At 40.4% G+C, this 17,518-nt stretch overlaps 1 protein-coding gene across 2 annotated transcripts; it reads left to right on the forward strand.

Annotated features, from left to right (window-relative positions):
- The first annotated feature begins 10,343 nt into the window (after positions 1–10,343).
- On the forward strand, positions 10,344–13,534 carry LOC146566507 (uncharacterized). Of its 2 annotated transcripts, XM_085286022.1 has the most exons (3): positions 10,344–10,681; positions 11,658–12,254; positions 12,606–13,534. In XM_085286022.1, exons 1-3 carry the CDS (start codon positions 10,664–10,666, stop codon positions 13,281–13,283), a joined length of 1,293 nt encoding a protein of 430 aa, XP_085142148.1. In that variant the 5' UTR covers positions 10,344–10,663; the 3' UTR covers positions 13,284–13,534. The 2 variants fall into 2 exon arrangements, with proteins under 2 accessions (XP_085142148.1, XP_085142147.1); XM_085286021.1 differs by lacking the exon at positions 10,344–10,681 and having other exon boundaries at positions 11,402–12,254; positions 12,609–13,534.
- The last annotated feature ends 3,984 nt before the right edge of the window (positions 13,535–17,518 follow it).

Below are 17,518 nucleotides of genomic sequence, written 5' to 3' on the forward strand. Positions count from 1 at the left end.
CTCACTTTCATTTTACTGTAATTAGGCTAGTTTTAAGTTTCTTGAGTATTCTGATAAGGATACTGTGTAGTATGATTTGCAAATGAAGAGGAATCAATTAGTCTTAAATTAATTGACTAAGAGAAATGAAGCGTTGGAAGAATGTTATGTTGATGACTATGAGGTTTCTGGGGTTTATTCAATAGAGCAACAACTGTGTGGGATCTTTATACAAATTCTTATATTCTATTTAGAGCTTGCTTTAAAGTATGTTAGCAAAAAAACAGCGCACGCATTCATTTTCACGATTTTTGTTCTTCTTTAGTCATTGGGTCTTTTTAGGTGGTACCTCCAGGTACCACAAGGGGGGATGTGGTGGATTTTTGTGTGATATGTATAACTATACACTATATATCTATGTGCACTGAACATATATATTTTAACTTTCATGTAGAGTCTTAAGCACAAGACATTTTGCTTCACCATGTTTATTAAGGTGGTGCAGTAACAGGGCAGTTAATGCTGCTGAGAGTTCTCCTGCCTAACTCGCTCTCCAGCTAACTAACCTTCCCTAACGTCTTTCATGCAGCACATGTCTGTATCTATTTTTTCTACTCTTTTACAGAGCATCTTTTTGACTGTCTTGATTTTAATTGGATCTAAAAGGGTTGGATCTCCACATCGTTGGTGGAAGAAGATTATCAGGATGGCTTCAAAATTTGCGACTACAGCCCCTCTTCTGTGGAACCAGCTTCCAGTTTGGATTCGGGAGACAGACACTATCTCTACTTTCAAGATTAGGCTTAAAACTTTCCTCTTTGCTAAAGCATATAGTTAGGGCTGGACCAGGTGACCTTGAATCCTCCCTTAGTTATGCTGCAATAGATGTAGGCTGCCGGGGATTCCCATGATGCATTGAGTTTTTCCTTTCCAGTCACCTTTCTCACTCAGTATGAGTTAACAGACCTCTCTGCATTGAATCATATCTGTTATTAACCTCTGTCTCTCTTCCACAGCAGGTCTTTTATCCTGTTTTCCTTCTCTTACCCCAACCGGTCGCAGCAGATGGCCCCGCCCCTCCCTGAGCCTGGTTCAGCTGGAGGTTTCTTCCTGTTAAAAGGGAGTTTTTCCTTCCCACTGTCGCCCAAGTGCTTGCTCATAGGGGGTCATATGATTGTTGGGTTTTTCTCTGTACCTATGAAGCGCCTTGAGGCGACTTTTGTTGTGATTTGGCGCTATATAAATAAAATTGAATTGAATTGAATTGTGTTAACTTGTGTAGTTACACAAGTTACACAGGCAGAATGCCATGTGAACACTGTCTCCAGGTGGAAAACAGAATGAGCGATACACCTGCTGTCAGGCCTGCAGGGTTTCTCCCTGTGATGTTCTTCTCTGTCTTGTGGTTGACAATTTTTTTTTTTTACTGGCACAAATAATTTGTGGGGCGTCTTATTGTGACACCTGATTGTTGTAGTATTTTTAAAATGGCTGTGCAAAAAAATAAAAATAAGAACCCCAGATGCATTGCCTGCATTTTTAGATGAATAGTTGTATATAACTTTATTATTTACAAAATTTTTGTTTAATTTTAATTTAAAAAAATTACCACTTATATTTGCATTTCAAGTTATGAAAATAATTTACTAAACATGTCTGTGGTTTTTATAGTAAAGAGAAAATATAACTACTACTAGGGTTTTATGTGTTTGTGTGATTTCAGACCAGTTGTTTTAATAACTGTAAATTTGGACGTGTGAGGTTGTGCTGAAAAGAATGATACCAAGAAAGACAAGGTAAAAAAACAACAACAATCAAAAGCAGCCAAAAATGGCCAATTATATTTTGGACCTCAGAATATTGACCCAACAAATCATGAAAAATGAGGTTTCAATAATTGTTTGTGACAGTGCAGCTTTCTGGCAGTAGTAGTAGTCAGTACAATTTGATTTTTTTCTAACAAAAACAGTATGAAACTTAAGTTAGACTTGTGTTTGGAAATGAGCCCCCGCCCAGTGTTGTGTAGCTTTCTGGATTTTATACTTATTGGTTACATATTTATTTATTATACAGGCTATACAGTACACACATTTTATGTAACTGAAATGTTTAATTATGTGGGCTATAGAAAATAATTAAGTTATAGACCATATTTATATGAAACATATGCTTAATGTATATTAATCATATGTAACACCTGCATATGTCTTTAAAACAAGGCTTTGATTTTGCCACCCCATTTGATTTCCATGCCAGCCTGGAAAAATTTCTCTAGATCCGCCCCTGGACCTGTCCTGGACCAGCAACACCAAATCAGTGACTAAAAGAGCTCAGCAGCGACTGCATTTTAAGAGACGACTGAAGAAGGTGCACATCCCCAAACCCATCTTTAATACTTTCTACAGAGGTACCATGCAGAGCATCCTAACCCGCTGCATCACAGTCTGGTATGAAAACTGTCATGCGTCCAATCGCAGAGCCCTCCAGAGGATTGTGTGGACCGCACAGCGTGTTATTGGCAGCTCTCTACCCAGTCTACAGGATATTTACACCTCACTGGGAAAGCCACTAGCATCATGGCTGACCCGCATCACCCTTCCCATCAACTGTTTACCACACTTCCCTCCAGAAGACGACTGCGTCATCAGGAGCAGGTCGGCAAGATTGTGCAATAGCATTTTCCCCCAAAGCAGTTTGGCTCCTGAACACCATGGTTCCCTCCTCCGCACTGAAAACTTCTCCACACACTTCTTGGACTACATAATACTCTCCTCTAATTATTATTACTATTATGATGTGAACATTTTGTGCACTTAAATCTTACTGTGCTAATGACCCCTGCATCAGCACCTTGTTTGGAATAGCAGTGGAGAAGACATAGATTCAATGCTGCAGACGTCTGAGCAAAGAAAGCTTCTAGAAGAGTAAAGACTAGCTAGAAGAATGAAGATTCACAGAGTAAATGTGAAAATTCATCACAGGGCTCTATGCACTTGATTAACTGACCATGAGCAAGTTTGCTAGTCTGGAGCATTCAGATCCACCACAAAGACTGTTCAGTGCTCACAGAAACTGCACAATACCCAAGAGCTGCATCTGAGCCTCTACAGGCCTTAAACAGCATGTTAATGTTCAAGACAGTTTAATTAGAAAAAGACAAAACAAGTATGGTTGGTCTGGAAGGGCCGCCAGGAGAAAGCTTCTTGTCTCTAAAGAGAACACAACAACTCAGTTGAGGTTTGCAAATTTGCCCTTGAAAGCTTCTGGAGCAACATATTTTTAAAAGATGAGACTAAAGTGGAGGTTTGGTCATAATGCACAGCAGTAACTTCAGCAAAAATCAAACACAGCACAAACACCTCAAATCCACTGTCAAGTACGCTGGTTCAATTGTGGTGATTTGAGCTTGTTCTGCAGACACAAGCAATAAGCACCTTGCAGTCCACGAACTCCTCTGTATGCCAAAGTTTTCTAGAGTCAAATGTGAGGCCGTCTGTCCAACAGCTAAAGCTTCTCCTAAATTAGGCCATGCAACAGGATAATGAGCCCAAGCACAGCAGCAAATCTACTGCATGGAAGTCCAGACCTCAACCTGACAGAAATGCTGTGTATAAAGAAATGCTTGCAAATGTTGATGAATTGAAGTTATTGCTGCTAACTGCTGCTTCTGTAACCGACTCAATCATAGAATGATTATGATATTGAAAAAGACAAATGCCTGAATCCTAAATTGTGGATATCCTTTTGTTGTGATCTAAAATGTAACACTAAATGTGATTAAAACACTAAAAATCTGGACTCTTGGGCTCAACAACTGTAAGGATCACCAGCCCGAGGAAAACACAAAATACACATGACCCGGTGACAAAGACAATTCATTCTTGAATGAAGACATTGATCTGACTTTTTAAAATTTTGCCAATTGTGTTTATTATTAAATTATTGAGGAAATAGAAAGGGGGGGAGGGGTTTTAAAGAAGAAGGTAAAGGAAAGGGATAGAAAGGAGGAAAGAGATAGAGGAGAGAAAACCCCAACAATCCCCTCTGAGCAAGCACTAGGTGCGACAGTGGATAGGAAAAACTCCCTTTAAAGGAAGAAACCTATGACAGAACCAGGCTCTAGAGGAGGCAGTCAACTGTCGGGACTGGTTGGGGGGTGAGGGTGAAAAGAGAGAGAGGGGGGGGAGGGAGGGAGATGGGACAGGTGATAGCAGTTAAAGGGAGACAGGGGAGGGAGAGGTGTCAGGAGAGAAAGGGAGAGAAAGGGAGAGGAGAGGTGAAAATTAAGATGGAACAGACGAGGTGACATTAGCAGTAGAAAAAGTAGAAAAAGTAGAAAAAGCAGGAGTGTCCCTCCTCCAGAAGAAGCAGAAGCGTTTTTTCTTCTTTTCCATGAGCTTTTCCACGAGCACTTTTTTCTCTAGGATGAGGGTTCTCAACTGATCGATTGTTTCTGCATTCTCCTGCTCAAGTCTCTTGCATGTTTTCTCCACTTCTTCTAATTTGGCTTGTTTGTCTTCGAGCCTTTCTTTCATTTCTTTAGATGTTGCCTCCTGCATTAGCTTTGCCTCGTGCAGCTCTGTATAACTCTGTTGTAATTTGTTGTGTGTGTCTTCCAACTGCTGACTTCTGCTCTCGATTTCTTGAAGTGAACACTGCAGGTCTTCGTTTGTTTTCTCTAGTTGTTGCTTTAGCACCTGCATCTCAGTGTTTTTGCACTTCACGTTGTCTGAAAGTTCCTCGACTTCTGTGTTTTTTCTCAGCATGTCATTGAGCTTACTCTGCATCTCTGAGCATTGGTTTTGCAGTTTTTCCTTTTCCTCTTCCAGTTCAGGTGTTTTGTAGTTCAGTTTGTTATAAAGTTCTTGCAGGTTTTGGTTTTTCCTCTCAAAGTCCTGGAGAATTTCTTTGTCTTCTTTCTGCTTTATTTCCTGTTGTTCTTGGTCTTGAAGCAGCTCTTGATATTTGTGCAGTGTTTCATCAAGCTTTACCTGCAGCGCTCCGTATTGTTCCTGCACACCTTGGAGTTGGCACTGCGTGTCTCTCTGGTCCAGTTTTTCTTTCTCTTCAAGGATTTCTTTATTCTTTTGCAGAGCTTCATCAAGCATTACTTGCGAGCCTTCGTTGTGTTTCTCGATGTTCTGAAGTTTGCAATCCAGATGTTTCTGTTTCATGTCTTGCTGTTCTTTCTCTTGAAGGAAATCTTTATTTCTTTGCAGTGCTTTATCAAGTTTCATTTTCAGCGCTGTGTATTTTTCCTGCACGTCTTCAAGCTTGCAGTCCGTTTGTTTCTGTTTAATTTCTTGTTGCTTTTGTTCTTGAAGCAACTCTTTATTTTTGTTCAGTGTTTTATCAAGCTTTACCTGAAGCGCTTTGTATTTTTCCTCCATGCCTTGGAGTTTGCACTGCTTCATGTCCTGTTGTTGTTTTTCTTGGAGGAGTTCTTTCATTTTTTGCAGAGCTTCATTAAGCTTGATTTGCAAGCCTTTGTTGTGTTTCTCCATGTCCTGGAGCTTGAAATCCATTTCCTTCTGTTTTATCTCCTGTAGCCTTTTTTCTTGAAGAAACTCTTCATTTGTGTGCGGTCTTTCATCAAGCTTTACTTGCAGCTCCTGATTCTTTTTGTCCTTCAGCACTAGTTTTTCTAGTGCTTTATCAAGCTTTGCTTGGAGCTCAAAGTTTCTTCCCTGTCTAGGAGTTCCATTTCTTTCAACTTTTGAATATCTTCCTTTTCTAGAAGCTGGTTGAATGATTTGTCTACTTGATCAGGAAGTTGAATTTTGTCTTCCTGATCACAAAGAGGAGAGTTGGGCTTTACTGTTTTTTTTCTGTTTTCTCTGAGACATGTTTGAATCTGTAAACTGTCACTCTGTTTATATCTGAATTAACTAATTTCAAGAAACTGTTGCAATTACCTGGACTGCCTCAGCCCAGGTGATGTAACATTAGCAGACAGAGGGTTTGATGTTGCAGAATCTTTGGAGCTGTACCATGCTGAACTGAAGAGCCCAGCTTTCACCAAAAGGAAGAACTAACTGGGCCCTAGATTGCCCAATCAAATCTCTTAATGCCACCTGCCCTCTCCTACATTAACTGTGGGCTCACCTTGTAGAACAGAGTTGAGTGTGGAAGAAATGGCAAAAAATATGGAGCTGAAAAGCTGAGAGAGAAAAAGAAATGATAAATAAATCAATGTGTCAAATTAACTGACATGTTAGCTGGTAGAGTGCCCACTGCATTATATATATATCATCTCTTTTTTATAATAAATAATCAAAAACTTTATTTAAACTAAGATTTTAAAAAATATGTGCAGTGATTGATGTGCTCTCAGACATGTGCTTCAATCCACACACAAATACAAAACAATCTGACCACACGTACAACTGTTTCACAAACTCTATAAAGCATTCACACTCCAATGGATGCATCAGAAAGCAGCTTGGGATTACAATCTTGTCCAAGGATATTTCGCCTGCAGACTGGAGCAGCCAGGGATCAAACCAGAAAACTTTCTGATCAAAAGCTGACTTGTGCTAAATGCTGAACGGCAGCCAACCCATTTTAGCCATTTAATGAATGTGCCATTTAATCTTGGCTGCAGCCAAGATTAAATGGCACATTCATTAATTACAGAGTTACGGATTGTTACATGGAACTCAAAAGAAATAATGAACCCATCTCGTGTCCTGTGTCTTCTATAGCTGTCTGTACTTTTACTTCCAAAGTTGATCAGCAAACAGTTTGCAGGCCTCTAATTATCAGGCTGTACTCAAGCGCTTGAATTCAACCTAAAAGCTGTGCTGTCATACAGAACCAAGTACCCTCCGCGGAAACTATAGCTAATGTCACAACTGGATCTGATGAGACAGCTATGATTTCTGGACTCGAAGTAAATAATCCTGAATCAATTTATACAACATCAGTTTGTTTGTTTTGCTTTCATAACAAATAGTTTGAGCCATATACAAATACAGAAGTGACAAATGGAAACATATTTACAATCCAAAGTCAGACTAACAGTTTTCAGTAGCACAGTCTTTTATTTACAGTCTGCTTCTCCTGGTGGTAAACCTCTATCACATGTTTGGATTAAAAATTAGGCCTATATAGCTGCTGGTTCCAGTTTAAGCAATATGTTAAAAATACTAAATTCCAGAGGTGGGACCAAGTCATTGTTTTGCAAGTCTCAAGTAAGTCTCAAGTCTTTATCCTCAAGTCTCAAGTCAAGTCTCAAGTAATGTCAGGCAAGTCAGAGTCGAGTCTCAAGTCACTGGTGTAAAAGTCCGAGTCAAGTCACAAGTCTGAAACTTTGAATTTCAAGTCCTTTCGAGTCTTTAAAAAAAAAAAAAAACAACGAAAAAATAATGTTGCAGTTATGCTAAATGTAAATATTAGACCATGTAATTTTAAAATCTGTGTTTTTCTCAACACATGACAAAATAGTGAACTTAGAAAATATACACAAATTGTGAAATTGCACCTCTTTAAAATGCAGCTCAATTAAACTTAGCTCCAAGAATAATTTTCACCGACAGTTCTGAGATAAGCTGCATGTTATTCTTGGATGCGGTTGTAGGACCGGCTTTAAAATCGCATGACAAAAATATCATACATAAATAAATGATATTTTAAAAAAAATATAATTTAAAAAAAAACTGCATCACCAACGTAGCCTGGACAACATTTGCTAGTTAGATGAAGTCAGCTATCTCATCTTAGCATATTTATATGCATATTTATAATTATACGGTTCTTGGAGTGAGTGCACACACTCATGAAGTTTAGTAACTTCAGGTCACTGCAACAAGCCCAGGTACAGTTTACGACGGATGGGTGCAGGACCTTGAAATGCACCGTGTAGAACGAAAGACCATCGTACGTATCATAAGTTTACCAGTCTCACAAATCGTCTTCATAAATACACATTCCTTAACCGTTTATTAATAGGACCTTTGAGCTCAACGGTAATTAATTAGTAGTGGAAATAATTTCTGGTAGCATCACAGAAATGTAGCAGTGACAACAATACTGTATGCTGTAATCGTACTGGGCAATTAGTGATACAAAAAACCTGTTTTATCCTGTGAATAAAAGTATGTTTTTGTCAATGTACCATAATAACAGAAGCGAAACGCAATATTGTGTCAGGACAATTCACTATTTATGCACAATAAATAAAGGAGCATAGCGCGACCATTTCTGTTCAGCGCCAGACTTGCTTGTAACCTATATCACTAATTATGTTATGAAAATGACGCATTAACTACTAAAAAACACTGACCTTTGTGTAAATGCTTGGAGCAGACTAACCTGTGAGCTGGAGTGTTCTGGGACGTTATAATTGGTCTTTGAATGGCTGCAATCCAGTCGCGTCTTTGTTACTTCGGAAACATGGCTCGAACAATTTCTCTTCAACGACGTAATCCGATAACAACCGATCTCTTTACCCGTCGGCTTCCCGTGGCTGTCATGCGACCGGCTATTGCAGTTAATAATACAACAGCTTCTTGACATTTTTGTGTTTCTTTTTATCGCTGTGTGACTGATTTTAATTGAAAGCCTGCGTGCGCTAGTACCGCTTGCCACGAGTTCCCAGAATCCTTTGCGGTTCTACCCGTGAATGACGTCACATTTTCAATCTCTATATAATATGCATGTTAAATTTTATATTTGGGGTAAAATATCAAGTCTTTTCAAGTAAACCGGTTCAAGTCCAATTCAAGTCCCAAGTCATTGGTGTAAAAGTCCAAGTCAAGTCACAAGTCTTAGAACATTTTTTCAAGTCAAGTCTAAAGTCATAAAATTAATGACTCGAGTCTGACTCGAGTCCAAGTCATGTGACTCGAGTCCACACCTCTGCTAAATTCTTCATTGATTTGAGCTGTGGGGTTTGCTATACACTGGCAGAAAATTGTAGAGTAAATGGTGAAAACAAACAAACCAAATAACAAGATCCTTGAATTCCATCTTTTTTATTAACAGAAACTCCAACAAATTTGTGCCCAATTGATAATGTTTGGGACATGAAAAGTCCAGTCCAGCAGGTGGCGGTAATGCGCCTTAAAGCTTTAACCGCCAAAAAATACAAGAGCAGAAGAAGAAGAAGCCGAGTTCCCGCTTTATGGCGTTTTTCCCTCCGATTATTGTCAAGACTGATTTAACACTTAAAGGTAAGCACCGAGCTAATATTAATCCGAGTCTAGTTAATCTTGAGTTTAGCTCCTGAATGAGGCTTTCTGTTGCTCTCCTCGGTGTCTCTTCTCAAGTTTTTGTGAACAAGTTGGAAAAAAAAATCTGACTAAATTGACTCAAGCTGCTTTAAACTAATTTACAGAAAGATATCAGCAAAAGGTTGTGAAACACAGAGAAGAAAAGAATTTATTAGAAGAAAGCTTTTAAATGAGCTCATTGTAATCAGAGTTTCTGTTGTTTTATTAGCCTGTTATTAAGGCTACTTAGCATCTCTGTGGCACCTGCACAGCTTATGAATGCAGCTTGCTAACTAAGCTAGCTAGCGCCACCCTTCTTCCATATAAGGTCACTTCCGGCTCCAAAAGACCCAACATGTTGGCGGTAAAAGTGCTATAATGAAATACATTTATGAGAAATGTAAAAATAAATGTGTTCCAGGCTAAAACACAGCTGCCTTTATCAGCGCAAAGTTGTGATGAGGCTTACTCAGATGATGGCTCAGATTTCTACACCCACTCGGATATACAGATGAAATCAAGACAAGTACATCAATACAAAAATTCACAGGATTGTTCAAAAATAATAAATTGCATGAATATAGGAAATCTTCCTCTCAGTGACTGAGTTGTCTCATTGTGTCCTCATTTTTTATAAATCAAGGCCGGAGTAACCCAACCTTAAGTGTTCATTAAGGTTTTTGTCACATAGATAGAAAATAAACTCAGAGATTAAGCGGCTGTTATAAACAGAGTGATTAGTTTATGTAAAAAATGTAGTTTGTTGTTGTTCTGGTTTATGTGCTGAAAATGGTTTTATTTGTGTATGTTCAATGTGTTAGACTTGTACATAGTTAAATATATGATCAAATAATGTTGAATCCTGGATATGGATTTGTAAGCAATGAAATTTGAAATAAGGGGGTAGGAACAAGAAAACTTCATCCTACTCCTTTTCGAGCACACACATTCTGTAGACATAGATATTTACATGAAAACTTGATGATTTTTAAGTTTTGTTATTTTTATTTTTTTCTGTTGTTATTTCAATTATATTTGCATGTTTGAAATAGATAGATAGATAGATAGATAAATTTTATCTATCTATCTATCTATCTATCTATCTATCTATCTATCTATCTATCTATCTATCATTTCTCACGGCACACGTATATTGTCGGGTTTTTTCTTGGCCAGGGCATATTTTAAAGAGGAATTGCTCTCCTGGTACTGGTGTGCCATACTGCTGAATTTGGTATCGGTGCTCAAACCTTTTGTGTTTGTTTCAAACAAGTTGTCCACCCAGGGAAGCTAAAATGTGTTCTGTGTGTTCTCAGATGAACATATGAGACACTTTGACTCTTCAGTGCAGTGTGGAGCTTAACAAAGTTCTGTTTTCTGTCCCAGCTGATCAGGAGGAGGAGAAGAGTCTGACGGAGCAGCAGAGGAAATTTCAGCTACTTGGACTCAGCTCAGCCACTGCAGAGAAAACAATGAGCTCAACACAGAAGGTGACAGATACTAGTGTTAAGAAATACTCCATTAAAAGCTGAAGTACTGATATGTATATTTTATGCTAAACTAAATGAACCTTGTGCAATATTAATGTAATGTAGAAATAATGTATACAATGTATACAATGCCTACATCTTAGACGGTGACGTTGCCTCTAAACATCAAAATGAGCAGGAAGATGTTAAAGTGGGATTCAGCAGGATTCAACCCTAAAATCAGCTGTAGTGGCTCAGTGTGGGGAAAAGGGTCACAGCTCACAATCATTTCTATTGAGAGCTCCAGTAGATTTTTTTAATGTGCAGGCTGTGATCAGCTGACCTGCTGCTCTCTGTGAATTCAACCAGATGTCAGCAGATGTTTCACGAGTTGTCCTGGCTGATTTCCTTTCTCTACACTGACAGTACACTGTCTTTATATTAGACACTAAACTGTTGGTATGTGGGTGGAGCTCAGTGAATGAATGTCAGCATCATGAGCTTAAGTTTAAGTTAATCTCTGCTACACTTGATGTAATCTAACTCTGACATGAGCACCACAGTCACTGTGCACCACTCACACACTGTTCTTTACTTAAATCCATCACATTACAGTAAACTTGCCTGCTTATCCTGCACTAACCTGCAGAGGATTTTACTGCAGTCTTTACATCACATTGTGAGACAAACTGCACACAAACAGTTTGTGTGTTTGCTGATGTTTGTTGGGCTGATAGAATCGCTGCATTTGAAATTACCTGCCACATAAAAAATATTACTCCATTTATTCTCGCTCGTCTTCTGTATTGCTAACTAGATGTTGAAATACCGCGACCGCAACTTATCAGCACCTGCAGTCGTTCAGGTTCTGGTGGTGTTTGGTGCCACACTCCACCTTCAGGTTTAAAACTAGTGTTAATGGAGGGAGTTTGAAGCTTCAGTTTGTTTAATGACTGCATTTCACTCACTGCCTCTGTTTGTATCTCTGTCACTGCAGGACCAACGTGGACCGAGAAGTCAGCGCTCTCAGGAGGCCGACAAACCTCACAGAAGAAAGAGAGAGAAAAAAAACACCTGTGACGAGTGTGGGAAGGATTTTACCTGGAAGTTTAAACTAAAACAACATCAGCTCATCCACACTGGAGAGAGACCGTTCAGCTGTGACTTGTGTGGAAAGTCGTTTTCCTGGAAGAATTCCCTGAAAAGACACCAAGTCGTCCACAGTGGAGTTAAAGCTTACAGCTGTGATCAGTGTGGCAGAGCTTTTACTCACAGTAGCCACTTACAGAGTCATCTAGTTACCCACTCTGGAGTTAAGGCATACAGCTGTGACATCTGTGGAAAAACCTTCAGCCGGCTAGGGTACCGAAATATACACCTACGCATTCACTCCGGAGAAGATGTGTACTGGTGTGATCAGTGTGGCAAATACTTTACAACAGACGCACAGTTACAACACCACATGTTTACCCACACTGAGGAGAGACCTTATCAATGTGACCTGTGTGAGAAGACTTTTAAAACTCCACAGTACCTGAGACAACACCAACAGATCCACACCAGAAAGAGACTCTACAAGTGCAGTTACTGTGAGGTTTGTATTTTTATTTTATTCTTGTAAGTTCAGTCTGACTGTTTGGAACAAGTCTGCTCATTAAATTGTGTTAGCATGTTAGCACTTCTACTGCACCGAAGAGTAGCTCTGAGCCATTATTCAGGTTTTCATTTCATTTAAGTGTAAGTCAGAGGTTACTGTAATATTAAATAAGTATTGCTGTAGTATTATGGTGGTAGTATTGTAGTTATTGTAGCCCAGTAAACTGAGTGTGTTAATTGAAACAGTAAAATGTAATTGGACGTCTGCAGAGATGCTCTTTATTTCAGGCGACTTTCAGGATAAAAGTGTTGAAGGACTGACTTACACTGTCTTTGTGTCTTTGTTTAGAAGCAGAGCGACACAGATGGATCCACTTCTCAACCCTGTCATCGCTGTGGTGGTGGGAAAGACTTTCGTTGTGACATCTGTGGAAAAACTTTCAGTCTGCAAGCCAGCCTAAAAATACATCAACGTAAACACACTGGAGACAAACTGAAATACTGCAAAGAATGTGGGAGAAGCTTCCCCACATCAGCTAAGTTAAAACGACATGAACTCTTTCACAGTGGGGTCAAAAAGCACCTCTGTGATCAGTGTGGGTCATCCTTCACCACTGCAGGTCAGCTTAAAACACACAAACGAGTCCACACAGGAGCGAAACCATACAAGTGCAGACACTGTGACAAAAGCTTCTCACGTTCAAGTAATCGTAACGAGCATGAACGTACACACATGGAAGGAAACTACAGCTGTGAGCAGTGTGACAAGAGCTTCAGTAATCTCAGTTCATACTCTGCACACAAACGATCCCACGTTACTAATAAACTGTTTCACTGTTACCAATGTGCCAAAACATTCACTTCATCATCTGCTCTGTGCAAACATCAGCGCGATCACGCAGGGCTGAAATCGTTCCCATCACAGGATCAGAGTGAATCTGAAGAGAGAGAAACATCCTCTGGTTTCAGAGTCCAACTTAAAACCCTGGAGATCAGGCTCCACAGAGCTCAGGTCGGCTCTCCTTAAGTTTAAGTTAAAGTTCAAATGAGGCTGTGAATCAAACTTCCTGTAGTTCCATTTTAATCTTTATAAATTGTTCTTCTGTTTGTGTTCAGTCGTTACCTTTTTTTTTCAGTGGTTGGATTAAAAATCAGTTTTCTGTTGTTTAAGTTTTTATTGAATGTATTTTGTTAAATAAAGTTAAAATATTGTTAAATAAAGAATTGTTTGAACGACAAAGATTTTGAGCCATGATGTCATTTCCTGTATTTCAGAGTAAAGACTGAAGTAACAAATGGAAACATGTTTACAGTCATGGAATAAACACTGATGGGTCATCTGTAGGAAGTACTATTGCTGACCTGACAGACTCGACCTTGTTTACAAAGAAAGAAAGGAACTGATGACATGTGTCAGCAGAGGCTTTCAGGGTTGTTTAGAGTAGAGCTGATAGTCTTAAAGAGAACACGGCGATTATGACAATTTAACACAATGATCTGAGAAAAATATCTGTTTCTTTCATTTTTACTGTATTCTGATCAAATTTCTAACATTCTTTTAACATTTCAAAAGAATTTGTCTTTCTTCCACTTTCACACTTGGCCCTAAAAACACCAACATCCGTGCATCACCCTTGTGTCAGTCTAATGAACCTAACATGTGAGTGATACATAACACACATTCACACTGGCTGCATATATCAGTCCGGGGGGGCAGAGCAGAACTCTGTATGAATCAGACGCGCTCACATATTCAGGCTTTCCAGAGGCGTTTACCATCAGAAGAAGCAGAACAATGAATCATCAGCACCCCGCAGAAGAACACAGCAAGCAACAACTCTAACAATAAAGACGTGCTGGAGCCAAAAGATGCAGATAGCGAGTTTTAAACGATAACGCACAGGATCAAAGGGGGAGAGGGTAAAAACCCACTGCCTCCTGAGATAAAGATCAGCAAGTCAAGCTGGCAGCAGACGACACAAAACGCTCTCTGGAGGAGGCGGCGACTGTGGAGCAGGCCGACGAAGAGGCGGATCGGCAGACAGGAAGCTCCCGGGGTCCCACAACAAGATGTTGCGCGTCAGACCGGAGCAGGATATCCCCATGTTGGTGACACTGCCCATCGAGGTACAGCCCAACTTGGCAAACCAACCCTTCCCTTTCTTGGACACCACACTGGCTGATCTGGGCATCCAAGACTGAGTCTCACTCCGTGTGGGGACGTTTTTTTGTTTTTGTTTGTTTTTTAAGAAGCAATCATGTGTATATATTCAGCTCAGAGCTGAAGGAGAGGGTGGTTTGGGTTGACACCAAGAAGACCCATCCTAGAGGTACGGCGGTGGGATCCAACTGCAGGGATGTGGTCAGATGGCAGTCTGTGGAAATCAGGTGACAGTGAGAGCAACTTGATTTTCCTATTTTGTCCTTCAGATACGAGTGAAAGCCCAGATGCCAGGAGACAAGCAGCTCCAGGAGGTCCTGTACAGCACCGAGGTCCACACTGACCGCTCCTTCTGCTGCACTGGAATGGATACCCATACGGAAAAGAAATAGTAAAAACTTGTAATTACTGATTACTGGGCATGAAAGTGGCCACTTTCATGAGTAAATCATATAAGGCTTACATGATTTACTCATGAAAGTGGCCACTTTCGCATTACTTTCATACATTGTTTTAGTAAGTATCCAAAACATACAAGTTTCATTATATAATTTTTCAAGGGATCTTATATCTGTTTTCACACTTATATGCTTTTCATACAAGTTTCACACAAGACAGATACAAACTTTATAAGATTTATATATATCTTTTCCATATGGGTATCCTGCCCTGGAAACAGACGTGTGCAGGTCTAGAAGCAGTTTAAATCCCATACTTTTTTGATCTGTGAGGCTCTTAATGTCACGTCTGCAGCCATGAAAGTCAGCTCAGGGTTTCTTGATTCTGATTTTTCTTTGCTGTGTCACATTTAGCTCATATCTGCATTGCCATGCCCTGAAAACAAGCTGCCGAGCTTTAGTCAGGCTCAGGGACAACGGGAGATCTGAGGAGCAACACGATGAGAACAACTAAAACTGAACAAACTTAACATCTGATTACCTTTTTTATTTGTAAGAAAAAGTTTAACATGAACGCGCCAACTGTCCACAGCAAAGCTTATTATGACAAGACTGCTTTTATTCAGTGATGTCAAAGTGTCATCACTTCATACCTCTGAACTGACATTAGATGTATTGCATACCTTGTTAGAATTACACTGTTGAAGCATTTGTAAAAAGCTTCTGTCCTTGTTAATTTATGTTTTAGGATAAGTTTTTGGGCTGTGTAAGGTCACAGGTTGCATTTCTGAGCAGAGTAGTAAAGGTAAAGTAAGTGTTTTCAAAACTAGCCACTCAGCATGTGTACAAACAGTGAGAAATCTCTGAAGAAAACCGTTTGAAGGAGCAAGAGCACACGTGTTTCTCCACAGGTTAAAGCCCGCTTTAATAATCAATATGAATCAAAGACTTCTGTCAACACAAAATAAATGTAAGGAAACACACTTTCCTGTGCAACATCCAGTTTCTATAACTGACGACAAGCTTGGACCACAGTGATCTAAACTCATCCTCTACATTGGAAATGTAAACAAATGTAAATGTGGTTTTTACTGTACCAGAGCAGGGCTGTGTGTGTAGAGCACAGCCAGGCAGCTGAACACTGTATTGTTCTCTTTTTGGTCCTCTTCGAGCGGGAGACGAGCCACCAAAGCTGGCAACACCGGTCAGTGAACACATTCAGTTTTCAGGCCCCTCTTCTGTGGAACCAGCTTCCAGTTTGGATTCAGAAGACAAGATTTCAAGATTAGGCTTAAAACTTTCCTCTTTGGTAAAGTATATATTTAGGGCTGGACCAGGTGACCCTGAATCCTCCCTTAGTTATGCTGCAATAGATGTAGCCTGCCGGGGATTCCCATGATGCATTGAGTTTTTCCTTTCCAGTCTCCTTTCTCACTCAGTATGAGTTAATAGACGTCTCTGCATTGAATCATATCTGTTATTAACCTCTGTCTCTCTTGCACAGCAGGTCTTTTATCCTGTCTTCCTTCTCTCACCCCAACCGGTCACAGAAGATGGCCCCGCCCCTCCCTGAGCCTGGTTCTGCTGGAGGTTTCTTCCTGTTAAAAGGGAGTTTTTCCTTCCCACTGTCGCCAAAGTGCTTGCTCATAGGGGGTCATATGATTGTTGGGTTTTTCTCTGTATCTATGAAGCGCCTTGAGGTGACTTTTGTTGTGATTTGGCGCTATATAAATAAAATTGAATTGAATTGAATTATCTGAGGAAGAAGCAGAGTTGGTTTGTTTCCAGCTGAAATCATCCAGGTTCAGGAATTTGAATCGATCCACATCACTTCTGCTTGAACTAGAGAACATGAGTGTCGACTTACATTTGGTCTGTGAGACACATGTCATAGTGACAGTATTTGGGTTAATATGGCATTACTCACCCTGGTCGCATTTCTTCAATATCAGGCACCAAGTTCAGGAACTCGTTCTTTTGCAGCCCGCGCAAGGTAGGAGGTCTCCAGAGTGGGAACCATCGGGAAGTTTTCACAGTCTGAGCAGGAGGGACTGGAGGCACGTGAGCTGTTCTCAGGGGTCCTTTAACACAAATCACACCAAGTTAGAATCAAATAGATAACCTGTCAATAACCGTTTGCAGATCGAGGTCAATGTTCCTAAAAATATGTTTACTTCTGGCCCATGGAGCCACAGCGCGAGTCCGAGAGAGAGGGGCAGGTAGAGGAAGGGGTGAGGGTGGCACTGCTGAAGCTCGTCACGGATGGATCACGTCCGATCGGTGAGATGAGAGAAAGCTGAAGTGAAACAACAGCAGGATGAGGTAGACGTCAATATAGGAACTCCCTGATGTGACACAGAAAGGCTATTTTTTTATTTCTTTGTATTATTTCTCACCTTGCAGTCACTGATGCTGTTCACCAGCTGCTTGTATTCAGTATTGAAGGTGTGTGTCAGAAGGCGCAGGCACTACAACACAACAGAAACAAGACCGATCAGCTCCGAGCAGAGAAGGAAGAAGGCAGCAACAAGAACGCCCACTAAGCCCACGTTTTTCTCACCTTGGTGGCCAGCTCCTTCTCACGCTTTCAAAGGTGGTGCTGGAGATCTGCGAGGAGACGGAGGTGGACGTGGACAGAGTGCCGGAGCTCACGCTGGGGGACAGAGACTCACTCAGGGACTTGGTGGTGGGAGCTGTTCCCAC

Source organism: Mchenga conophoros, linkage group LG9, assembly GCF_057382185.1.
Source record: "Mchenga conophoros isolate Kocher_MC1m ecotype Shallow Benthic linkage group LG9, M_conophoros_male_GT1.1, whole genome shotgun sequence".
Lineage (NCBI taxonomy): Eukaryota > Metazoa > Chordata > Actinopteri > Cichliformes > Cichlidae > Mchenga > Mchenga conophoros.